Raw genomic sequence first — 15,032 nt, forward strand, 5'->3', positions numbered from 1 at the left:
TAAGTTTCAGTCTCTCATCTGCCTTTGGACCTGATGTGGGTGGAGGGAGTGTCCTCAGTGTCACAAGAGGAAGGTTTTTCCCTGCTCAGCTCCCATTCCATGGTCAGACGAGCTGCATGCAGGGAAGAGGGTGATGCTGTTTTGGAGCAATGAGGCCTTTGCACACATGCTCTCTCCCCAGAAGTGGAGGCTTCCACTTCCATGGTGTAGTGCCTTTAGGGGTAGCCACTTCCTCATCTAAGGGACTATTTTGGGGACCATTTGTTCTGCATGTTTATTAACTTCAACCCATTCTGGATTTTATTTCAATTTGTTTCTTAACCTCTTCATTCATGCCATAGAACCCATACCAAAGGCTCATGGGATTGCAGTTGCAAAGGCTCCTGCGATTGCTAACCGTTTTACTGCTCTTTTCATGCCATTTTGAAATTTCCTGCTCTTTATGGGCTGTTTTTGCCCTTTTTGCAGTTTAAATTGATTTAATTATCTCTTGGTCACACATGAGTAGAACACGTGTAAGTGGGGAGACACCTGTATTGTGTTCACTGACCAGCAACAGTTCTCCAGGATTTCGGGCAAGAGTCTCTCCCAACCCTACCTGGAAGTCATAGAATCAGAGTTGGAAGGGACCCTGAGGATCATAAATCCAACCCTCTGCAATGCGGGAATAGGCAGCTGTCCCATATAGGGATTGAACCTGCAACCTTGGCTTTATCAGTACCATGCTCTATCCTATCCAACTGACAAAATAAAAAAAATCCTTCCAGTAGCACCTTTAAGACCAACTAAGTTAGTTCTTGGTATGAGCTTTCGTGTGCAAGCACACTTCTGAAGAAGTGTGCTTGCACACGAAAGCTCATACCAAGAACTAACTTAGTTGGTCTTAAAGGTGCTACTGGAAGGATTTTTTTTATTTTGACTATGGCAGACCAACACGGCTACCTATCTGTAACTATCCAACTGAGTTATCCAAGATGCCAGATGCTGAGGATTGAACTTGGGATGTCCTACATGCAAAGCAGACACTCTACCACTGGTGCCCCCCCCCCCCCATAACCTCTCTCCTTCTGGCCGAGAAGAATGATAGAACTTTGCATTAAGCTAGTTCCACTAGGTGTAGGCAGGCCTTTGTGTGCTTCCATTGGCTGTTGTCAATCCAGCCTTGTCTTTGTCTCTGGCTTTTACTCAGTTCTGAAGTTTGCGGGCCGCCCTCCCTTCGAGCACTCGCCCATCCGATTCTGTACTCAGAACGGGGACTACGTCATCCTGGATACCAGCTGGTCCAGTTTTGTGAATCCATGGAGCCGGAAGGTCGTCTTCATCATTGGGCGGCACAAAGTCAGAACGTAAGCCTCTTGAAGCCAGCGTGTTTGGGGTTTGTCCTCTTTCCCTTGACACCCAGAGCCAATAAGGAGAATTCAGATTGGATTGATACTGTGATCCTGTGTGTGTGAGCCTGTAGAACTGGTGTATAGTGGTACCTCGCAAGACGAATGCCTCGCAAGACGGAAAACTCGCAAGACGAAAGGGTTTTCCGTTTTTGAGTTGCTTCGCAAGACGATTTTCCCTATGGGCTTGCTTCGCAAGACGGAAACGTCTTGCAAGTTTGTTTCCTTTTTCTTAAAACCGTTAATACAGTTGCGACTTGACTTCGAGGAGCAACTCATAGCACACGGTGTGCGTCTCCGTAGGGGCAAGAACGCGTGAAGGCGGGTTCTGAGGGAGAGGGAGCTTTGTTTCGGCGAAAAATAGCAAGGCACGCACACTTCCCTCCCCACAACTCCCAGTTAGGGAGGCCAGGCTCCGGGGCTCTTCGGACGGGGCTCCTTCCTTCTCCCCCCCCCCCCAGAGCCCCGGCGGTGGCAAGAGCGCCTGCCCGGGCCCTCCGGCGCTCGCCCTGCGAGGGGTGCCCCCTACCTGCATCTCCGCGCTTTCCAACCCCGCGACGTCGAAGGCTGCGGCAAGTTTGCCTCTCGGTGTGTGTGCGCGCGAGTGTGTGTTCTCCTCGCCCCGCTCGAGTTAGTCCCGGCGCAGCGCAGGCAGCAGGTGAGTCGCCCTTTGGCAGCGCGGAAGGTGCCGGGCCAGGCAAGGTCAGCTCGGGAGCCACCGGGGACGCGCCCCCGCGCTCCTCTCCAACGGGCTGGATGCGCCCCTCTCCGCTCGCGCGCTTCTGGCTGGCTGGCCGGCTGCAGCAGCAACAGGGGCAATAGGCATCCACCGTCGCCGACGCTCCCTCCCTCCCTCCTGCCCGCGGCGGGCGGCTGGCTGGCTGGCGCTCTCGCTTTCTTTCGGGCTGCTGCTGCAGAAGGGATTTTGCACCAGACAACTTTTAGGCCGGTAGGAGTTTTGACTACCGCGGCGACAGCAGCAGCAGCAGCAAGATGGCGCCGACTGTAGTGCAAAGGGTCGGAGCAAGGCGAGCCGAACCGATCCCGGGGGCTCAGGCAGCAACCTCCACCCCGCCTCCCCCCATGCCCCACGCCCGCCTCTCCCTCCCTCCCAAGCACCCCCCTTCTTTGAGGTTTTTGAAGACTTTGGTGATTTTTGAAGCTTTTCCAAAACTTTCCCGACACCGTGCTTCGCAAGACGAAAAGAATCGCAAGACGAAAAAACTCGCGGAACGAATTAATTTCGTCTTGCGAGGCACCACTGTAATAATTTGGGTTTAGTCCTACTCAGAGTACAGTCATTAAAATCAATGGCCGTGGATAGCTTGGGTCTGTTCATTTAAATGGGTCTCCTCTGAGTAGGACTGACGTGAATACAACACAAAGATGGTGAGGCATGTGGTATGTTACAAGGGCTTTAAATAAAGATGATGCCAATTTATCAGAGCAGGTCCAGTCAGCATCTTGCATGGTGCAGCAGTAGCAATTTCCCAGGAGTGCTGAGCTAAGGCACTGCTGTTTATTCTGGCTCTCTGCTCTCCAGGACCTGTTGAGATGCTAAGCGTTGAGCCTGGGATCATCTGTGTGTAAAGCATGTGCACCTCCCCTTTGCTATGGCCAGAGCAGATCTGACTTGCATCGTTTTATAAGCCACAAAGTCCAAACGTAGGAAGATTCTGGCTAGCGAAATACTTGTGGCCAGTACCTGGAGGCTGGAGCTAGACAGGATGCCCAGAGGAGACTTCTGACATGCTGGGCATTTGCAGTTGGATCTTTTGATTCTTAGTAGACCCTTCCAAAGAAGACCCTGGTGCTGGAGCCTTCTGGCAGAGAAGCAGACGAGCAACTCTGAGCTTCTCACTGAGTCTGCTGCTTCCTTCACTTCTGAGGCTGGGGAAGGCGAGTGTGAAGAATCAGGAATCCAGACAGGGCTTGGGAGGGGCTCAGAGGGGCTATTGGGGGCTCAAGTGAGGCATCTGTGAGATGGAGCTCTTTAGGCTGCCTCAGGACTGCTGGGCTTTGGTGCAAGGCCCCAGGCTTCTTCCTCAGAAAAGCTTTTTGTGGCGTTTGGGTTGGGCAGGATCCTGACACTTCGTTAAAATTTGCCTTCGCTGCAGCAAAAGGAAGGATGCCATGCCAGCTATTATTGACATAGAATTTCTGTTTTGTATGCAAATTGTTCATTGTTGAAATACTGTCTTCTCATGAGCCTCTCCGCTTGCTGCCAGGGTATTTCGTAGCCCTGCTCTAGCCTGTTTGGGCTTCCTTGGGCTGCCACAGACATTTCTCAAGCTCCACTTTAATTCAGGCCTTGTGTAGGAGAGCTCCTTACTTGGAAAAGTGTTTTGTTTCTAAGATATTCTGAAAATTCTTTTTCAATTTGTGCCATTAGCAGATAAGGCTAGTTATTTCCTTTTCTTTTCCCCCCAGCAGGAACAGATTTATTTGGGTATCCAGCTACGTACTACTCAGGTCTACCCTAAGTTAATCATGTTCGTTCACTACAGTGGGCCAACTCTGAGTAGGGCTAGCATTGGATACAACCCTCTGGGTTTACTCTTTCATCAGTCTGTTTAATGTTATCCAGCTGGGGAGCCAGAAGAACTCGGCTGCAGAGCTAATCCCTTTCCTTGAATAACTCACTCCTGTAATCTTGTGATACAGACCTTCCCTCGTCTAGTGTCAAGATGACGCTCTGCTTCCATTCATCCTTTGCAGGAGCCCTCTGAATGAAGATGTCTTTGCAGCAAGAAGCAAGGGGATGAACAGGGTTGACAAGGAGATCTGGGAGCTCCAAGGACAGATCTATAAGCTGCTTCTGCAAGTAAGGAGGGGAATGCAGCTCCAAGCAGGGACGCCTTCTGTCGGGTGGGGGCAGGGTGCATGTCAGCATTTTCCTCTTCGTGTGATCCAGAGTCATGCAGCTGACAGGAACGATTGCTGCAACCCTTCCCAGGTTTTGGAAGACCTCTGTTTTTCTTTACTTCCAGCCTGTTTATAGCAACGGTTCTAGCGGTTACGGAAGCCTTATTAGCAATGGATCTTACGAGCACTACATCAGTGTGGCGTCTTCCAGTGACTCCAATGGGAACTGTGCGGAGGAAATACAGAGAGAACTGGTGAGTCTCTGGTCATTCACAACCTGCCTGCAGTACAGGTAGCAGCGGGGGGACAGTGTTTTGGTGGGGTGCCTCTTGCCTGTTAACCAGCAAGAAAGCTTATGAAGGAAATGGATTTAGAGGGGTTTGAGTTAATGGGTATTCTATTCTATTTAATTTTAAAATTATTTATAAACTACTCTTTGTCAAAGAGACAGAGGCCCTCTGCCATTAAATATACCCAGTAATGGGGCCGAGTCTACAAGCTGACCATGGCTACAGCATCCTGCCATTTTTTTGTACTGCTGTTTGTGTTCCACTGTTCCCTTCCCACCCACCCTTGCTTTTGTGTAACATCTTGCCTGTTAAAGAGGCCCGAAGAGAACTTGAAATCCCCACCCACCTTTGCAATGGCTTGCTTGGTCCTAATGAAAGTATTGGCCAGCTGTGGGTCTGGGAGGTTTCTCTTATGGACCAACATTGCTACCTTTGCTTCATTCATCCTTTGTCTCCCCTGCCCCAGATGTCCTTACAGCAGATCTTTGTGGATGCCAACAGACTCAAGAATGTGGGTCAGCAGCTGTACATTGAATCTCACAGTAAGCCTCAAGAGGGGACTCCCAGGGCAGAGCAGCCAGGAGGTGAGTTCATGGGGGTGACAAGGGAGAGGAAGGGATGCATCGTCGAGGGTGCCTGCCCCAAGATGGGGAAAATGGTCCAAGATAGATTGATCTTTGGGGACAACAAACATTATAATCTGGAGCCAATGGGAATGACATTGAGACCAGGGGCAAGTAGCCAAGTGGTGGTGGCCGCCCCACTCCATTGTAAGGGACGTTCTCTTTCCCCCTCCCCCCTCTCCCAATTTTCTAGACCAAAAGCCAGGTGCTCCCCCTTCGACTCTCATTGACCTACCAGCTGAATCTTGTGATGTTTTGAGAAGCACCAACCACGTCCTGTCCTATCAGCAAATTAACTGTATGGACAGTATCATCAGGTAATAACAACATGGTGTCTTAGCAGGTGTCGATGCTCCTGAAGTCTTGACTTCCTCATCAGTCCATGCTAGGCATTTCTCATGCGAGCAAAATCCAGTTTCTTTACCTCATTGTAAAAAGAAAAGAGTGATCTGTCTGGGAGGCACTCGGAATAAGGTTGTGCTGCTATCTCTGGTGAATCATGTTATTTCCCCTTTTTCTGTTGTTTTGGACTACTTAGCTTTCCTTTCTACAGCCTCAGGGCTCCCAAAGCAGGTTGGGGGAGGGGGAGACATAAATACAGTCGTACCTTGGTTTTCTAACAACTTAGCTCTCGAACGTTTTGGCTCCCGAATGCCACAAACCCAGAAGTGACTGTTCCGGTTTGCGAACTATTTTTGGAAGCCGAACGTCTGACAGGGCTTCCGCAGCTGCTGATTGGCTGCTTTGGTTTTTGAACGTTTTGGAAGTTGAATGGACTTCCGGAAAAGATTCCGTTCAACTTCCAAGGTACGGCTGTAAATAGAAACGTTTATCAAAATAAAACCATGCTCAATTCTAGTAGTGTGGTAGAAATTATATGGTGTCTGTATGGAACCAAGATTACATTCAGGCAATTCCCAGCATCATCCTAGGCACCAGCACCTCCCCCCACAAAAAAAACCCTTGAGATCAGCGGGTGGGGCTGAGCAGCTAGATCTCCCTTGGCCCTTACGGTGGGGGGGGGGGGCACAGTTTTCTCTCCTGTTGGCATCATTAGACCATTCTGTTTGTATGTTTGAGTGTGGTGTTTTATGTTTTCCCTAACAGACCAATGTATTAAGCACAGAAGTGCTTGATAGAATTTCCCCACTTTCTAAAGTGTCAGAGGACCATTGGGGGGGGGGCGAAGAGAATACCTGCATAAATTCAATGAAAGAGAGGATTGGATTGATCCTGATCTTTGAAACTTGCCTACTCCTTCGCTCCCATTCTGATTGGCTGGGTGAACAGCTTATATTCACGGACTTAGAATAGGAAGATGCTCATGCCAGGCTCCTGATTGCAGATACCTGGAGAGTTGCAACAGTCCCGCCCTGAAAAGGAAGTGCGAGTCCTCTACCAATGCATCCTCTTCGTCCTCCGATGACGACAAGCAGGCTCACCTAAGCCAGAATGACAAGCAAATCTTGGAAGGTGAGAGGGAGCACAGGAAGGTTTCAAGGGGTTTCCGTTTGCTGGCAGCTGGTGGGTCCTGGTGGTAGCTGTGCTAATAGCTGTTTCTGCCAATATGCTCCAGTGCTTGATGTGCTTTGTGGAAATGACTTCCTACCCAGGTACTCTTTTTTCCCATTCGAAAGCCCCACATTTAAGTTGATCAGCTTTTCTTTTCTTGGCTGTTCTTCTATTACGTTGTATCTTTGAAAGCATTTGCTTTGAGGTTTTTAAGCGGAGGTTGGATGGCCATCTGTCTTGGATGCTGTCGTTGAGATTCCTGCATTGCAAGGGGGTTGGGCCAGACGAAGCTCAGGGGTCCCTTCCAACTCGACAGTTCTATGATTTTTCTCCCACTAGATGCTGCTGAGCTGCCCTTGGTTGATTCCCAGCCACCTGCGACGCCCAACCTGGAAGGCGATGTAGAGCAGCAGGCCCCAGAGAGGGTGGTGGGCGGTGCTACTGCAATGACTGACCTGCCGCTGACTGCCAAAGCATTGAGCGTGGTGTCTGCAACCAGCCAGTGCAGCTACAGCAGCACCCTGGTCCACTTCCCACACCCGGAGTCAGGTAGGTTGGCAGACGGATCTTGCTCCTCTCCTGAGAAAAACACATAAGCCTCCGAGCTCCTTTGCTTACCCACCCGCCTCCTCTCCCAAGCAAGTGGTGTTTGCCTGCATAAGTCACATCCGGTTAGAATGGATGAGGCTCCAGGCAGGGCTGGTTGTTCTGCTCTCCCGTCTTGGGGTCTGAGCACAAACAAGTGAGCCATGCCCTCCTCGAAGGCTTTGGGAGGATGGCCCCTGGATGCTGTCCTTGTCCTCCTGCAGCGGTGTAGGAACCTTACTCAGTGATTGGGGGGGACAAATTGCTTCCTGTTTATAGGAGACATCCATTGCAATGAGCACCAGTCACCTTGATTTCAGGTAGGGACCTTCCAGTTCTGTTCCAGGGAGCACACTTACAGCAGTGCTTAGAGTTCCTCTGGCCTTCCTTACTTTGCCTGGCTAGACATTTGGGCCTAAGTAGAAGAGGGAGGCCCAGTGCCCAACCAGCCGAGAGCCCCAAACGCCTTCTCCTCCTCCACCACCACCACTTCCTCCTCCTCTTTTTCCCCATATCATTCCTGTGCAGCAGATTCTCGGCGGGATAACTTTGATTCAGATGCTGTCAATCAAACGGTATCTGAGTTGCCGTCCATGTGGCATGTGGCTCCCCCTTTTGCAGCCTGAATAATCCATTCCGGTAGCCCTGCACAACATCTAGGTGAATATTTGGGTGGCAGAGAAGGAGGTTCCCGAGTGTTGTCGGCTGCCTCCTTGGGAAAGTGTGGCTGACTGTCCTCCTCCTACCCCTCGCAGAAGCCACGGCGCTCGAAGAAGCCACTCTGCAAGGCGAGCAGGTGGAGCCATCGCTGGCCAACCCCACGCCCAGCGCAGCTGGGGCTGGAGCCACCCAGGAGGAAGTCAGACTAGTGGGGCTGACCAAAGAGGTCTTGTCGGCTCACACGCAAAAGAAGGAGCAGGAATATGTGGACCGTTTCCGCCAGAGGGCCCTGCTGTCCTCATACCAGCCAGCCTACCTCCAGCACGGAGGGGCCAGGAGCAGCCAGCCTCCTTCCCAGGACCAAGGTAGGAACCAAGTGAGCAGCAATGGTGAGGGAAGCAGAGCTGTGGCAGCTCCCCATAGTGTTCTTGCTCTCCTCCCTACAGGCCACTGAAACCTGCTTCTCTGTGTTCAGGGAAATAGCCCTCCCCATATTCTTGAATGGTGTGTGTTAGGGAAGAATTTAGCTTAAGGGCTTAGAGCTGTCTCTCTTATTTGGCTAGGGAACAGGGTGCTATGAGTCTGCTAGAAGCCAGCTTGCTTGCTGCTGTACCCAAGAATACAGCCTGTGCCACGTTGCAGTTGTAGCCTAGGTTGCAGATTGCGCTCGTAAGGGAGGAACAGAGGCACACCAGAGACGCGTCTTTATTGTGAGAGCAAAATGAAAGGTAGTTTTTGGATTGACTGTCTCTGAGAAGGGAGGAAGGGAACGAGAAGCGAGCAGCAGTGAGGCAGAGGAGGCTGGAAAGTGAGAGAGTTTCCCTCCTTATATCTAAGAAATGCGTCGGGGGTACGGGTGGGGGAATGAAGGTCTTTCAGCGGCAAGAAGAGGAGGCTTCTTGCAGTCAGGTTTTGCTGAGGGCAGAACAAGGCCCCCAAAGAGCCAGACCAGGCTCCTGCATTCATCTCCTGACAGCGCCTTGAGAGAAGCGGTTCAGGGGTGCGCAAAGAGACTCCCAGCTAGGACTTCTGCAGGCCCAAGAGCCGAGCAAGGCCCAAGAGAAGAGGGTATGCCAAGAGGACTGCACCTGAAACCACAAAGTGGTGGCGCCTTGCCAGAGCAGCCAAACTCTTGCCCTCTAGTTGCTGTTGGGCTCCAACTCTCTTCTCCTGGGTGGGGAGCACCTGCTGGGGGAAGGACTGCAGGAGAGGGGGATGGGAGAGGGCCTTAGGGTCAGGCAGGTGTCAGGATGGGCAGTGCGACTGCCTGCTTTCCATCCTCAACTGGGAACCGATGCTGCTTCTGCGCCTCTCCTACTGTCTATGGCAAAAGTGCTCTTGGCTTAACCCCTTCCTTGAATGGTCACTTAAACAAAGGATGCTGCTCCTGCCTGCCTCTCTCTCTCCTCACAATTTCCCCGCCTTTGGCTTCTTCCTCTGCAGACGACGTCTCTCCAAAGCAGACCAGGCCAGTGGGCTGGAAAAGGAAGACCAAGCCGGGGAAGTTCAAGCGCCAGAAACCACTGGGCTCCCCCGACAGCAGGAGTGGTGCTTGGGAGGCGGACGCTTCCCAGGGACCCCACCCTGGGGCCCCGAGCTTCACCCTCCCTGCCGATCCTTATGCAGCAACGCCTGGTTTCCCTGTCGCCTCTCTGGGAGGAGGCCCTGTCTTGCCGCCTTCTGCCACTGCAGCAGCCCCAGCCAAACCACCTTACCTGCCCTGCAGCATCCAGCCCCTCCCAGCATTCCCTGCTCCATACATGGGCGGCTTCATGACTGTCCTCTTTCAGAATTTCCCAGCGTATCCTCCGCCGCCGCTGCCTCTTTTCGCCCCTCCGCCTTCCTTCCCTGCGCAGCTCTTCCCCTGCCCCTCTGCTGCTTCCTACCCCTGCCCTGTGATGCCCCCAGGCCCTCCTCCTGCTCTCCCCGTGGCAGCGCCAGGCCCCATGGAGCACCCTTCGCCCCCCTCCACCCCAGTGTCTGCTGCCGAGGAAGAGCAGCCTGCATCCTCGGGGGACCCGCCCCACCAGAGGCTCTTCAGCAACTCCCGGAGCAGCTCCCCTCTGCAGCTGGACCTGCTTCAAGAAGAGCTGCCCAAACCACTGGAGCTGTCCGGCACAGCACAGGCCCCCCTGGCAGGCACAGGAGCCATGTGTGTAAGTTCCTGCAAGGGGGATCCTGGATCAGGTTTTGGGAAGCGTTGGCTGCCAATGGTGGCAGATTCAGGGGGGAAATAGCGTAGTGCGCAAGGAATGCCACTCCCCACAACCCCAGCTGTTTTCTTGCTCCGTGGGCCACAGAAGGAGCTTCTCCGTCACAGATCTGTGGGGCCTTGTGAAGCTGGTGGTGGGGCATCCCACCCAGAGATCCCTTGCAGTCCATGCTGCTTATTCCGCTTGGGTTTGGGTGGTGCTCTGCACATGGGGCACGGCAGCTGCAAACATGGCGATTCATTCCTCCTCCTCCCCCCCCCCTTTTCTGTCCTGGTCCTTCTGGCTCTTTCGGGAGCCGCCTAACAGCAGACGGTGGTTGTTCTAATTACGCCCTCTGTCTCCCAGGGATGCAGCTAAGGAGCGAAGAACAGGGACTTCCTGCGTTGGGTCGGTTTCCGTTCCGCTGTGTTCTCAGAGGTGGGAATCTGAGTTCTGCAGGCAAAGAGGAAAAAATGTATTGGTTCTTGAATCCAGATTGGACTGGGGAAGCTGGCACAGCTGCACTTTGGATGGGTAGAGGATCCCAGGCACATACAGCTGCTGTAGCTGTGAGTTGGGCGCAGCCGACTGTGGAAATGAGACCCCCTTTGTGTGTGTTCTGTGTTGTCGTCTACCATGTGCTTCATGTCTGTGGCTGCATTGCGTCATATGAAACAGCAGCGGGAAGCTTGTTTGGTCTCTGTTGGCAGGAGAAATCCTTGGGTTTAAAGCACCCACCCCTCCAGATGTTTTGGGCTCCTATCAGCCCCTGCCAGCCTGTCCGTAGTACACTGGGAGTTGTAATCCAAACAATCTGGAGGACAGGTTAAGGAAGTTTGCAGGGCTCGTGGGCCGTATTCGCGTGACCATATTATCTGGCTCCGCGACAGGAGTCTTTTACTTTCAGAACCAGCTGAGCTGGTACCAGTTGCTAATCCTGACCCCACCTGGGTGCCTGCAGAAAGCACCGCCATCTCTCCTTGAGCCCGGCAGTGACTTTGTGTGGATGGATTTGTCCCATTTCCTTTGCAGGATGAGGACGGGGAGGACAGCGTGAACAATGACGGCCACTCCGTCTCCAGTGAGTTCTTCGACCTTTTGCTACTGGAAGATTCCCAGTCTGGAAGTAGCTCAGCGGCCTCTGGCAGTGGGTCTGCCGAGTCCAGCTCCTTGGTCTCTGTGTCCAACGGCTCCAGCTCCAACGAAACCTCTGGTTGTGGCACAGGTAAGGCAGGCACTCTGGGCACGAGAGGGAGACCCTGAAATATTTGATGGTGGCAAATGTTAGTCCATGGATGGGGCAAGCCAGTGCCTTACAATGCGCTGTGTGAAGGAGGACTTCCTTTGTCTGTCCTGAATCTTCCAACATTCATCTTCTTCTGATGTCCCCAGCAGCTAGTATTACGGGAGAGGGAGAAGAGTTTCTCCTGATCCACTTTCTCCACTCAATGGGGGAAGTTGTTCCATCCCTTAATTATTTTGATTGCCCTGTTTGAACCTTTTCCTGCTCTGCAATATGCTTTTTGAGGTGAGGTGATCAGACAGTACACAATACGGTCCTACCTCGAGTTACAGACGCTTCGGGTTGCGCACCACGCCGAACCTGGAAGTACCGGAACGGGTTATTTCCCCGGTTTCGGCGCATGTGCAGAAGCGCTAAATCACACTTTGTGCATGCGCAAAAGCTCTGAATTGCAACCCACGCGTGCACAGACGTGGCGCTGTGGGTTGCAAATGTGCTTCCCGCATGGATCACATTCGCAACCCGAGCGTCCACTATACTTCAAAGGCACTCACACAACACATTTGTATAAGGGCATTGTGATACCAGCAGTTTTATTTTCAATTCCTTTCCTAACGATCTCTAGCGTGGAATTTGCCTTTTTCACCACTGCTACACACTGGATCAACGTCTTCATTGAGCTATCTGCTACAATCCCATTCTGACCCCATGAGCATATATGTGAAATTAGAATTTTTTGCTCCTGTGTGCATCACTTTGCACTTGCTTACACTGAATGTCATGTTATAATTTCCTGCGCATAGACCCCACTTTGGAGCTCCTCAGAAATCCCTCTTTGTTTTAACCACTTAGAACAATTTGGCATCAACACCAAACAAGTCTACCTGAGTGCTCACCTCAACTCTAGATCATTTGTGAACAAGTTAAAAAAAACAGGGCCCAGTACCGATCCTAGGGGGATTCTAGATCTCTCCTTTTGGAGGACTGCCCCTTGATTCATGCTGCTTAACAAGTTCCTTATCCACAGGAGGATCACTCCTTGGCAGTTTCATGTTTTTGCTCTCGGGTGCATGTTATCCAGACCCAGTGATTTGTCAGTCTTTAATTTGTCAATAAAAACTGCCCCTTGTCACTGCTGTTTGCTTCAGTTCCTCAGACTCCCTTCCTGTGAAAGTAGTTCAGGCACAGGAGGGATCTGTCCAGCGTCTCCCACTGTGAAGACAGATGCAAAGAATTTGCCTTGGGATCTCTGCAGCCCCTTTTTCTTGAGTGACTAGGCCACAACTTAGAAGGAGAGGAAGTGCTGTGTGTGTCAGCTTCCACAGAAAGAGAATCCCAAAGGGATTTGCTAGCAGGGGAACGGCCACCCTCCTCCCTGCCTTGAGATTGGCCTATGCAGAAACCCACATTTCATTTGTGTCCACCCACCTGTCTCCCAACAGGCAGCGGAAACAGCAGCAAATACTTTGCCAGCAATGATTCCTCCAAGGTCTCAAAAAGGGGGAAGAACAGCGAAGAAGGAGGAGAAGAGGCAGAACGGCCACCGCGGCCAGCCAGGTTGGTGTGGAGGACAGTGAATAGTTTGCCTGAACCAATCCAGATGACCTACCAAATGCCAAAGCGGTGAGAAAACACCTTTGCTTTGCTACTTCTCCAAACTAGGTAGGCCCTCCTGCCTTCCAGAAGGCAGCGCTGGGAAAATTGGGATGGGGAAGGGCAAGCGGTTCAGGAAGGGGAGCAAAATAGGATTTCCGTAGCTTAGTCACCAGCAGGCCCCGTGATGTTTGCCCCCTTGTGAGGTGCTGGACACACTGGGTTTTTATTGTTGCTGGGAGTGGTGGCTATTGAGGGAAGTCTTCTCCATCAAGGAAAATCTCCTGAAACTTTCACAGGCACCATCCCGGTCTGTCTCTGCACTGGAGCAGAAAGAGCATGTTCTGATGAGCATCTTAACACAATGGATGAAATGCAGAATGTTTTTTTTTTTTAATAATGGGTCAGGAAGAGAGGTAAATGGAGGAAAAGAGAGCCATGTGCAGCCCAGTCCCGGGTGGGTGGATGGATGTGTTGCCAAGGTGCAGATCTGCCTTTCATGCAGAGTCTTTGGAGTTACATTTGGGAGGTCCTCTCATCACTCTGCTGCCTCTTCCCTAGGCTGTTGTTGAGAAGGCAGAGGCAGCCCTGAAATGTCTTTGGAGTTGTTTTCAGGAACCTGAAGGGATGGACCAGTTTGAGGAAAAGCTTATACAGAACAGAGAAGTGCTTTGGGTGGGGCTTAGGTTTTGCATCAAAGTGCAAAATATGGATGGCAGAGAGCTTGTGATTGGAAAGCAGGGAAGATTCAGTTCAGAACGGATCTGTTGGGCCTCCAGATGTTGGATTATCTAAACTCCACCCTAGTGTCCAGCAGGATCAATGATCAGGGACAACGGCAGTGGGAGTTGCAGCCCTCTAGGCATGGCTGGGGTACAAAAGACCTGCTTTTCTGTAGCTTTTGCAGCTAATGTTGTTTCAAGGCTTCTAAGATTTTGGAGGGTGCCGCACCTTCTCTGGAGGACTCTGGGTGGTGAAAACTAGCTGAACTTTATGCAGAAGATTGTAGGAGGAGGTGATGTCAGGATTTTCGCTTTGTCGGGCTGGTGCCTTTTTATCTAGCCAGCTTCTCATCTCTTGCAGAATTGCAGAGGAGGTGCTGAAAGAGGACTTGGAGAAGCTGGCCACCCTGGAGAGCAAGCAGCCCTGTTTCTCAGAAAGGCAGAAGGAGGAGCTGGCAGAGGTCCACCCCTGGATTCGCACCCAGACTGTCCCCCAAGAAATTGACACCCAAGTAAGGAAACCTGGGTGCATGGAAGCTGGTACTGTGGGTTTCAAATCCATGTGCTCTCACTGTACTTTTTCCGGCAACTGCTCAAAACATTTTTGTTAGGGCCAGCCCATCTGAACACGTAGAAGCTGCATGTGATTTACTTCCTTTTAACCACTGCTGACTTCAGTCATCTTTTGAATACTCTTAAATACCTGCTTTTAACTGTGTTTTATCAATCATTTTAATGTTCTGTTGCATATTTTTGTAAACTGTTTAGGAGCTCTCTTACCATCACGCTGTTTATAATATATAACAACAAATTCAATTTAAAACACACACACACTCCTTTTCCTTTCAAATTGAGTTTGAGCCTTAGTGCAACATACTATTCAGTAACTGTCCTCAAGTAGAGATGGGAAGGCCTGGAAAAAAACCAGAAAAAATTGCAGGGGGGGAGAGAGGTTTTCCCTCGGTTTTTTCCAAAACTGTTTTTTAGAAGTCCATGAGAAAAATGACGAAGAGGAAGAAGAAATGGAAAATGATAGTAGTAGTTCAGAAAATGAGATAGAATAAACTGCATGTATATGTTGTGTCTTCCGTTCCTTTTGTTAAAAAAACACTACTCAAAGGGTAGACCTATGGAACTTAAATATTGAGTTGGACCTTGACTTTATTTGCTATTGGTGCTGTGGCAAATCTGATTATTTTTTATGTTGATGCTTTTTTGCTTTTTTTGTTGCTTTAGAGGGAAAAGGGGGGGTGTTACCTGTTTTATTTCAATTCAAATAATTTGTAAAGCTACTCCACACTTAACTTTTTTTCTATTTTTCCAAAATTTCTATTTTTTACGGGGGGAAACAGTTTTTTC

At 51.0% G+C, this 15,032-nt stretch overlaps 1 protein-coding gene across 6 annotated transcripts in view; it reads left to right on the forward strand.

Annotated features, from left to right (window-relative positions):
• The window catches only part of PER3 (period circadian regulator 3), a 28,442-nt gene that overhangs the window by 11,733 nt on the left and 1,677 nt on the right, over positions 1-15,032 (forward strand). For 3 of the 6 annotated variants that reach the window (XM_081016687.1, XM_081016688.1, XM_081016689.1), the window contains exons 10-21: positions 1,190-1,346; positions 4,107-4,212; positions 4,379-4,507; positions 5,010-5,127; positions 5,360-5,483; positions 6,512-6,639; positions 7,018-7,227; positions 8,019-8,288; positions 9,367-10,079; positions 11,148-11,340; positions 12,801-12,981; positions 14,035-14,185. In XM_081016687.1, coding sequence (XP_080872813.1) covers positions 1,190-1,346; positions 4,107-4,212; positions 4,379-4,507; positions 5,010-5,127; positions 5,360-5,483; positions 6,512-6,639; positions 7,018-7,227; positions 8,019-8,288; positions 9,367-10,079; positions 11,148-11,340; positions 12,801-12,981; positions 14,035-14,185 — 2,480 coding nt within the window. Of the gene's footprint in view, positions 1-1,189; positions 1,347-4,106; positions 4,213-4,378; positions 4,508-5,009; positions 5,128-5,359; positions 5,484-6,511; positions 6,640-7,017; positions 7,228-8,018; positions 8,289-9,366; positions 10,080-10,481; positions 11,341-12,800; positions 12,982-14,034; positions 14,186-15,032 lie in introns of those variants that run through there. The other 3 variants (XM_081016690.1, XR_013989587.1, XM_081016691.1) reach the window with 3 other exon arrangements.

This window comes from Podarcis pityusensis (genome assembly GCF_964106645.2).
Source record: "Podarcis pityusensis genome assembly, chromosome: 8".
NCBI classification, from domain to species: Eukaryota; Metazoa; Chordata; class Lepidosauria; order Squamata; family Lacertidae; genus Podarcis; species Podarcis pityusensis.